This window comes from Bemisia tabaci, chromosome 9, assembly GCF_918797505.1.
Source record: "Bemisia tabaci chromosome 9, PGI_BMITA_v3".
Lineage (NCBI taxonomy): Eukaryota > Metazoa > Arthropoda > Insecta > Hemiptera > Aleyrodidae > Bemisia > Bemisia tabaci.
The window spans coordinates 20,277,109-20,287,290 of record NC_092801.1 but is presented as its reverse complement, the minus strand read 5'-3'; the positions used below and the strand labels follow the sequence as shown (position 1 = coordinate 20,287,290).

Below are 10,182 nucleotides of genomic sequence, written 5' to 3'. Positions count from 1 at the left end.
AATCACCTTCATTTGATTTCTAGAGTGGGTTTGAGGTTTCAAACAACAAATTTTGCCTGAAAATTACTTTCAATTATGCCTTCTTTACCATCCGTCACACCTTCCATTGTCAGGGAAATTCATTTTCTAAATTCTGTGGCAACCCTGCATAAAAATACTTGATCACATACCTTTTGCTCTCCATTTCACTCAATTATTTTTACCAGTTGTCACACTACTCTCAATGACCATTTCAGCTGTGTTAGCCATCATCAGGTGCATTAAAACAAAAACGGTAATAACGAAACAAAAGCCAAAAACAATCAGCAACGAGTTTTAAATATAAACAAACTCACTTGATAAGTTCAGGATAGAGTTGAAATGTAAAGAGAGGCTGAGGAAGCTGCCGCAAGTATAATTTGAGAACGTTCGCTATCACATTCGGATGTACATCGCTGAGATTAACCGAGCATCCGTAAGTTTCGAATTCTTGACATAGTTTTTCCACTTTTGACTTCACCCCTGAGACTCTGTATATACCCTGAAATATGTAAGAGTTTTGCGATTCTTATTTCCTCTTTTACTCACAGTGGAGAATTTGCATGCAAATTTTTTATCATTTCATCTGAAAGTGCCTAAAGAGCTGATTTCACAGTTTTTTTTATATTTTTTTTCTGATATGGGAAATAGTATACAAATATTTTTAAAAGTGAGAAAATGCACCGCCTGGTGACGTCATCTGGCGGCATTACCCATCTAAAGACACGTATTTTAGCAGATTAGATAATTTTGTCATATCTTCTCCAATATTTGTTCAATTCTTGAACCAAGGGTATCCTCGTGTTCAGTTCTTTCAGTAATTCCCACTTAAACACGAAATTTATTAAATTTCAGACACCTGCGAATTCTCTCTTGTAAAGATCACTGCTTCCGAGTGCTCAAAGAAATATCATGAAATATTTAAGTATATATGAAGAGAGGAAAAAACATTAAGTTATTTATATTAAAGGCTACTGCAAAAAAGCATATCGATGGTATAAGCCGACAATCACATAACTTGGTTTGCAATGTCGCAGACTTTCTGTCATACTTTATATTTTAAATGGAACAATTTTTTTAGATGTTGATATAAAAAAATCGGATTCAGAAAAAACATTACAAACGAGAAAAGGCGACAAAATCTTTTATTTCCTGAGAGTATAGTAATTTCTAATTTTATCGTCTTTCGGTGATACAAAAGACAACACCTTTAGTTAGTCGAGTTAAGTGAGTAATTAAACATGCAATCTGGCCTGGAAAGGCGCGGCGCAGAGTGCAATGATGACGAGGACTTAAGATGAAAAGGAAAAGCCCTCGGCGCGGCGGCGCGGTCGGCATGTAACACATATCAGCGCCTACGAGACTGCATGAATACTTCACGCATTGCGCCAAACACACAGTGCGGTCAGCAGCAGTCGGCGTGAAACGCATAACGCCTACAAGACTGTAGGAATACTTCACACATTGCGCCGAACACAGTGCGGTCGGCGCGGTGGCGGATGTCAAAATTAAACCTTATTTGTGTTTGTCTTTTCATAATTTTTTCGTTCATTTCTTATGAATGGAAGGCCTTGTCCACGCAGAGATAAGTTTACGAAACTTAACTTTCGCGCATAGTTCCGTGAACTTCAGCCAGTAGTTTTGACAGGGCTTTCGCAAAAAATGTGTCAAACACGAGTGAGCGTGTTTCATGTACCCCTGTCCCACTGGAACGTTCAGTCGTTCACTTGATGGTTTGTATTGATGTTTCAAAACGAATGAGAAGGGGGCGGTAAAATACATGCGGCCCATAGGAGGCAAGGAGGTAAATCCGGCCTTGGTCCAATTAATGAACTAGGTGATGAGAACACTTAAATCAATAATACTACCTATTTCCAAAAGCTTTTACTTCAATCCTATTTTCATATTTAATAACGCACTTTTCATTCTAAGAAAGTATACTCCCTGATTGTGAAAACATATTTTGAGACGTGATTTACAGTTTATTCCTGATAGAAGAAGAATATTCTGCAGGATTTTCTCCAAATTGATAATAATTATCAATTGAGGGGCTTGGAGGACAAGGCGCATGACCGCAGTTTTTGGAAAAATTGAGATACTCATGAACTCAACAAAAACTAGTTTGAAAGTATATTCTGTGAAAAATTCACAACTAAAATCCAACTTTAAAGCATAAAAAATTAGTTTAAGTAAACTTCCTTTCCATCATAAGTCTCCATGTACCTAATTTTGAAACTTTAAACGCGTATTTCTCGAAATAGCAGAAACTGTATTTATGCGCGTTGTCCTCCAAGCCTTTGAATTAAAACAGTTATTGGAGGAGAGACTATTGGTCCCTCATTATGTTTAAATTTTTATGAGAGGAGAAATGCGGATACCTTAATAAGAATGCCTCGTTCATCTATCTCTTGTATGCATTTTGTTACAATATGAGGAATCGTAGCGCCAGTAGCCTTCAAATGCTGGTCTAAAGGAACCCCGAACGTTGTCAAAGCATCACTGGTCGAGGAGGTGTTCGAAACTTGTCTGTCGGTTTTCTGGAAAAAATATGAATCAAAATTAAAAAATTGTAATTCATGGTTATAGGTCGATATATTCCCCTCGTATTTTCAAAATCATACGAGAAAAGTGTAATTTTAAATACCCGCAGTAAAATTTCAGCGAGATACCCTTTCCCTCCTGGAGAAGCTACAAGCCCTGTCGTTTCCGAAATTTCTCTCGCAGCCTCCTAAGATAGACGAGGGCCCCCTCCTCTGCACCACTTTCTTGTCGAAGGCAACCTGTGGGCTGAAACTGATAGACGAAGAAGACATAGGGAAAATGGAGCAATCCTATTGGTGGAAGCGGGTGGTTGCAGAGGATAAAGGACGTGAGTTAAGAGACTAACAAACGGTAACCCACGATGGACCCTACAGTGAGTCCATCATATTCTTCCCTCGTCTACGATGATCAGCCGTTTCAACCAATAGGATCTCTCCATTTTCCCTTTGTCCTCTTTCTCTATTGCATTGTCTATTCTTGTAATAATCAGCCAGGCTTGCGTATGTCTCTGTTGCTTCTGTCAACAGGGATCCAGCTTCAAATTCTGAGACCCCTCCCCTCCCCCATAATTAGGTTTTGTTCATACCTACATCTCGACATAATCGAATTACAGGCAATGAGGTTAAGCTTGCTGTCACATTTTATGTATAATAATAAAAAAAAAAATATGTTTTCTGTGATTTAAGAACTTTTAAATCTCGATTGATCCTGGTTTCTGTTATACCAACCTTGCACAAAATTACCTTCTCGATTATATGCCACGGCCCCTTTACAACCTTCTCGGAAAATTAATACAGCTCTTGAAGAGACTTTAATCCTATTTACTAGAACCCTTAAAGAAATATCTGGTCTTTCATGACTCACCTTTACATTAATACTTGGAGTGAATTCGAAGTCTATCTCGCCGCTAGTACCCAAAACATATTCTGAAACCCTGAAAATAAAGAGCCATTCATTTTTACAGAAATCATAAAGGAAAAATGTACCAAGTTAGAGGAAAATGTAGCGAAGTTGAAGGAAAATGTAAAAAGACTCGTATACAGTCTGTATACCTATCGACTTAGTTCGTTCAATAAAATACATTCATAGAAAAGAATGATTTAACAAAATGGAAAGATATCAAGAGGTGAGAATTTAGGATGGAAAAGTAGAGAATAGTCTCTGAATAGCGCGGTGTAGCCTAAAGGTACCACTATACGAACACGCTCGTAGGTGTATGGTATCATCGTCAATTGAAGGCGAAATGAAAATTTCACTCACATGAAGCACGTAGCTTTTTCATGACACTTACTAATGTGCTCTGCCATTCCAATAATTTAACCCAACTATACGTTTGAAATTCTCACCAAAAATGTGAACAAATGAGTTTAAAGCACCTAAAAAGTGAATTATTCTGATGAGAAGAAACTTTGGTCCTCACTCCTAAACTACAACGACGGCATCTTCGGAGGAGATAGGCACATGTCGGACAGTCTTCTGTTTGTGTTTTTGCGGAGACTGCGTGTAACGAAAATCATGCACAAAACTTTTCTAGAATTGATATTTTTAATGGATTTAAGCGGAGGATGGATCGTTTTGCCATCTTTACAAAATTGCGTTTGATCGCGTCCTAAAATTTCGGCCCACACCTTTCGCGGTAATTCTCATCGTGATTTTTGAGTCATTTCTGTAAAAAAACAACACGGAAGAAACAACTTAGCGGTGAGCCCCAACAAAATTGCGCCAACTAAAGTCAGTGCCTACACGCAGTAGGGCAGTAGTAGCAGTAAACACTACAGCTTTGCCCGGTCCAACTCTACTGCCTTTAGTTGGCGCTATTTTACCTTGAGTGTTAGAGCTCAGCGCTAAGTTGTTTTTTTTTTTTCAGTGAAAGTTTCTTTTTGCTCCAGCTGAAGTTTGCAACAAGCTCATTCGCATTTGCAAGAATATTTTAATTTGATCATAAGATATTTGACAACATCAAAATGTGCAAACGGAGTTTTTTCTTAAGGTGATTCGTATAGCTCAAGTGACGTGGTCGAACTAGCATGCGATATATCGCATTAATTAGGGCAAACATTTCGGCAGCTTTTGAATTTTTAGAAAAAAAGGACGGTAGCCCCTGCGTGTAAGCCCAAAGAATCATTTTAAACCCAAAAATCGGCAAAATTCAGAGAAATGAAAGCAGAATAGTGTTTGGAAAAAAAACCTCGCATTCGATTCAGTCATCGATTTCTGTATCGAATGCGAGGTTTTTTTCCAAACACTATTCTGCTTTCCATACTCTGAATTTTGCCGATTTGTGGGTTTGGAATGATTCTTTAGGCTTATGTGCAGAGGCTATCTTCCTTTTTTTACAAATAATTCAAAATCTGCCGAGATTCTTGACCTAATCGATTCGATATATCGCATACCAGTTCGACCACGTCACTTGAGTTTGACGAATCACCTTAAGAGTAGCAAGAGTAGAGGCCGTTTCCCTTCTTCCTGCAGAAACTTTCTTCCGTTAAATGTATCGTATCATCGAAAATAGTGGTCTCCTGGCTCCAAAAACTGACGAATTGATTTGGAGCTTTGTGCATGTATACAGTAGAGGACAAGTATTTTTTTTACATTTTCGGAAAAAAGAGCCAGTAAGACTATGGCCTTTTTCTGTAGGAAGCTCCTCTTGTAAAGAGTATCTGGTGCTGTGACTTACCGTATACTAAATGCAATGGCTAGTTCGTCAATAGACTCTTGGATGTCTTTTCTCTTTCCAGAAACCGTACACCCTGAAAGAATGTATCAAGCGCTCTTATTCATTGAACCATACAGGGTATTTTATCAGACATCAAGCCGCCCTCAATGAGCATGAAGGATTAGATGTAGGAAATATGAGAAAAAAATCGAGTGTCAGGGAATTTTTTTGGACAACTACCCGTAGAAATTCCAAGCCGGGTCAAATTTATCCGATTATCGGCTCTGAGGGAGTTCAAAAGAGCTTTAGGTGTAGGTCTACATGTACATCCTTAAGTATAGAATCAGACATCAAATTAATAAAAAAAGAAACAAAATCGAGTGTCAACAGAGCCGAAGACGAATTTTGGCCTCGTTTTTTAACTTTTCTCGCAAATCTGAGCGACATCTCACTAGCGGCATACTGCCGTGCTAAGGAAGAACGCCGTATGAACCTTCAGGCGTTGCCAGATTTCGATTGATGAAACACAAATTTCCTGGTAAACTTATGAATATTTTTCTTCCAATTTTTCAGATAATATATTCCGCAATTGCACCTAAATTTCCTGAAAATTTCAAGGAACAATGTTCATAATTTTCTCAAAAAAGAAACATTTTACTGAGGAAAATTTAGCAACTCTCGAATGTTCATACAGCGTTCTTCCTTAGCACGGCAGCATAGAGCAGAGCATTGCGAGTTGATGCCTCGCGCCATCACGCCTTCAATTTTGCAGATGCAACACGGACATCCATCAAGCACGAATAGTTGTATCTCTGCGCCGCGTCGTCATCAACGCAAGTCCTTTCCCTTGCTCTACTTTCTGTATTAACTGCACTTATGAGCGCCTTGTCCTCCAAGCCCTTCTATTAAAAGACTATTTACGAGTACATTAGTTGATTAATTTGTGACGTCTTCTTACCTTGAGCTAAATTAACCAGATTTTGAGCTTTCAGCAATATCTCTGTCGATTGAAGCACTGGGTAAACCATCAGCATGTGTTTTAAAACGTCCAGCACATCTGCCAAGGCCTCGTGTACGTTGATATCGTTTTTCAAGTCATCTTTATCTAGGATGGGAAAGAAAATTGTCAGTGGGAATTATCTTGTCTCAACTTTTCAGAATTGTCGCGGACAGAAAGGATTATTTGATTATGGTTGTTTAGAAATTATCCTGTCTTAAATTACTAGAATTATTACAGATTAATTGGGGGATGAGATTTATTTCAGAGGAAAAGTCCGTCCATTGATACGTCTGACATAGTGATATTCGTTTTTAGATCACTGATAACGATACGTGGACTTCATTTTGCAGTTAGGAACTAATACTGCAGGCTCGATTTAGAAACATCGTATGTGCTATTAATGTTACCACACAGCACATGCCTCTTGTCTTTTGTCGTCTTCTTCTTCTACTACTTTTCCTCTTTCCCGCCCTGCTTTTCTTCTACCTCTTCTTCCTCGTTTTTTCTCTTCCTTTTTGTCCTCTTTTTCCTTTTTCTCCTCTTCTTCCTCCCTTTCTTGCTCTTCCACCTTTTCTTTATCTTCATTTTCGTCGTTTTCCTCATTTTTTTTCACTCATTTATTTTCTTCTTCCTCTTACTTTTCTCCTTTCCATCTTATTCCTCCTCTTCCGTTTCTTTTTTACCTCTTTTTCCTCTTCTTCTTCTTCTGTCTCTTGGTCTTCCTCCTCCTCTCCCACTTCGATGTTTCTACGCATATAGTGATTTAGCGAACGAGCCAAAAATAGTAGTTCCTATTTGGAAAATGTAATCCATTTACTCTGCAATATATTACAGTAAAGTGCATAGCCCATGCAGATCATCGCCCCACGCCCCACAGTGGATCGAGTCGATTAGAGAGGTCGGACATGAAATTTTTAACCACAACTGCAAATTTGATATTTTTTCGGTCATATTTTAAATTTTAAGGGGTGCCTCTGGAAGGGAATTTCACGAGGATACCAATGGAACCACATTCAGAACTTCAAAGTTTTGTATAAACGGAGTTATGAGCTCTAGAAGTTTCCAAATTTTGTCCGACCTCCCCCATTGACTCGATCCACTGTGCGCCCCATGCGAGGAGGGGGGGGGGGTGTAGTTTGCCTGTTAGATGACATTCATAGTAATTTTGCCTCCTCTTCCCTGGTAAAAGCGAATCAGCCTGACGTCAGGCTATGTTTCATAAACTACCCTGAATCTGACTGATTCATGCTGACATCAGTCTAACACACTGAAAAAAATCCTCGGCGTTTTTACCAAGGTCCGTTGGTACCTTTACCATCTCACTCTTTTTACCAATTATTGGTAATTTTACCAAGACAGACTGGTAAGCTTACCTAAAAACCGGTATTTTTACTGTTTTTTCAGGTAAGAATACCACTTTTATTGGCAATCGATTCCCGGTAACTTTGCCATTTTATTTCGGTAATTTTACCACAGTCAGTAAAAAATATTGGCGTTTTTACCAAGGTCCAGTAAAATCACCGAAAAAGTTCAATAACTTTACCGAGATTTCTCGGTATAATTACCAATTCCATAAATGGTAATTTTACCAAGAAAAAACTGGGATCAAATAGAACCCTGAATTCTTGGTAATTTTACCCTTTCCTTAGTAAATACACCGAGATTTTTTTTTTAGTGCACCAGCCTGAATCAGTCTGACTCAGGATAGTTTATGAAACATAGCCTAACGTCAGGCTGATTCACTTTTACTAGGGCTTTCCGGGTTGAAAATGAAAGCCGACTTCTGACACTTACTTGTTACCCTGGAACAGATGCGCGTTAAGATCTTCAAAGATTCTTTCAGTTTTTGGATGCTGAGCGTCAAAGAAGTGAGCTCCTGGATTTTGGCGATCTCCTCATTTGCCTCCGTGACGTCGGAAGCTTTGGAGGTCTGACCAGCCGTTGCCATGGCGACGCGACGCGACGCTCTCTACTGCGAGAGAACCAGTAGCTTCCAACGCATCCTTTCAATTACCAGTTGCATTATCCTGTGCCGGTTTTTTAAGCTTTTTGAAGCTGTGACACATTTTGCAAAGGGCAAGATCTGATGTGCCCTAAATGTCCGCTCTCTGTCTTTTTGGAAAGGAGCTTTGGTTAGCTGCGATATCGCGTAGAATCAACTTATCTTGACTTAAGTTATTCGAACTTTCGAGGTATGGCAGAATGCAGCTTGCGTATTATAGGGTGTTCTGTTTACCTCCTCTGCTTATTGACTGAAACAAAAACGTTTTCTCAAATGAGGTATTTCTTAAACAGAAAAAGTTAGTAACGTAGCCAATGTGCGTTAAAAATCAGCATAAAACTGAAAATCTCAATACAGAGAGAAAATTCTCATATGAGCATAATTTTCTCTCAAAGAGATGTGCTGTTTGGGTAACACTAGTTACAATTTAAACTAAAATTTTAACTACGATGCAAATAATGACACGTTCCAGTAACAAGGTTCTATGACAAAATCATTTTTGTTTTGAGAGTCTCCAAAAATGTCAAAAATGTCATCATAGTGATCAAAGGTCCAACTACTTAGAAAAATGGCTCACGGAGCGAGCCGAATGTCACTCCCTTGGCGAGTGATCGGGGGTCCGTGACAGACACGCGAAGCGCCCCCACAACGGCTAGTAATTGAATTAAACGGTTTTTACGTAATTAATTCTCGCACATTTTTAGCCCTTTGGCTACATACCAACCTATCAAGTAAATTTAGTGCTTACCAGTATGTTGCAAATTAATGAAAAACTTTAGGTATGTATTATGAGCTTCTTAAGACCAATTCCCGAGACTAGGAGCTCAGCGAAACCCCCCCCCCCCCCCATGTAGGCCTGATAATCAGTGATTTCCATTCCGTAAATATACCACTCAAAAATAAATATATTTGTCAATTATATTGGATACAGCCATCCTCAATTTAGAATCCATATCGAACATTACAGAATCACAATTTTTTGTCATCGCACTTTCTTGTTACGCTTACAAATGAAAAGAAGCTATCTTTATTCTGTATGGTATCAACCAATGAGGGAAAAAGGAGGTGCGAGCGTTTTGTTTATGTGCGACTCATTGTCAGTCCAGCTGACTTGTCACTTTTAGGTTATAATCCACGAGCGAAATCAAACTTACCCCATCGTCTTCAGCCCTGATCCCACCAAACGACACTTCCAGAAAAACGCACACTCTTAGAACAACGATCTAACCGGCTCTTCGGCAAATTATCGTTGAGAAATCTGAACTTGAGCGAAATGTTTACGAAAAACTAAAGGGAGCGAGAAATTTTTCGGGCGTTTTTGTTTTTTCACTCGAGCGGCCACGGGTTCGAGCTTCTCCGCTGCTCCAAGCTCGCCGGGTTATTTTTACCCCGGAGAAGGAAGGAAGGAAGGGCTGCGTTGTCGAGTCTCTGATCCCTCGAGAAACCGGAGAGTGACGTCGTTATATTCTGGCAGTGACGTCATCATGTGTGACGAAGTAGAAAAAAATGTGCCTCCAGGTTGGTCTGGCAATCAGCGCGTCGGAGGAAAATTTGAAAAAAAACGAGGCCTGATTACGCCTTTCCTTTTTTCGGCTGTGTCGCTCACGTAGCATTGAAGCACCACTACAAATAAGACAAACGGAAACTAACACACACAGAATATAGAGTAAGGTAAAGGAATTGCGTTGATGACGGCGCAGAGATACAACTATTCGTGCTTGATGGATGTCCGTGTTGCATCTGCAGAATTGAAGGCGCGATGCGTCAACTCTCAATGCTCTGTTCTATGCTTCCGATGAAATTTTGCTCGGATTCGGAGGAAAAGTTGAAAAAACGAGGCCTGATTACGCCTTTCCTTTTTTCGGGTGTGTCGCTCACGTAGCCTCGAAGCACCACAACAAATAAGACAAACGGAAACTAACACACACAGAATATAGAGCAAGGGAAAGGAATTGCGTTAATGAC

General features: G+C 39.4%; 1 protein-coding gene across 3 annotated transcripts in view; it reads right to left on the bottom strand.

Annotated features, from left to right (window-relative positions):
* The window catches only part of LOC109041376 (rho GTPase-activating protein 29), a 54,301-nt gene that overhangs the window by 3,811 nt on the left and 40,308 nt on the right, over positions 1 to 10,182 (bottom strand). For 2 of the 3 annotated variants that reach the window (XM_072304614.1, XM_072304613.1), the window contains exons 2-7: positions 8,010 to 8,467; positions 6,174 to 6,320; positions 5,237 to 5,309; positions 3,424 to 3,493; positions 2,397 to 2,555; positions 336 to 520 (exon numbers count right to left, since the gene is read on the bottom strand). In XM_072304614.1, the coding sequence (XP_072160715.1) occupies positions 336 to 520; positions 2,397 to 2,555; positions 3,424 to 3,493; positions 5,237 to 5,309; positions 6,174 to 6,320; positions 8,010 to 8,163 (788 nt within the window). In that variant the 5' untranslated portion in view covers positions 8,164 to 8,467. Of the gene's footprint in view, positions 1 to 335; positions 521 to 2,396; positions 2,556 to 3,423; positions 3,494 to 5,236; positions 5,310 to 6,173; positions 6,321 to 8,009; positions 8,468 to 9,371; positions 9,587 to 10,182 lie in introns of those variants that run through there. The other variant, XM_019057719.2, reaches the window with a different exon arrangement.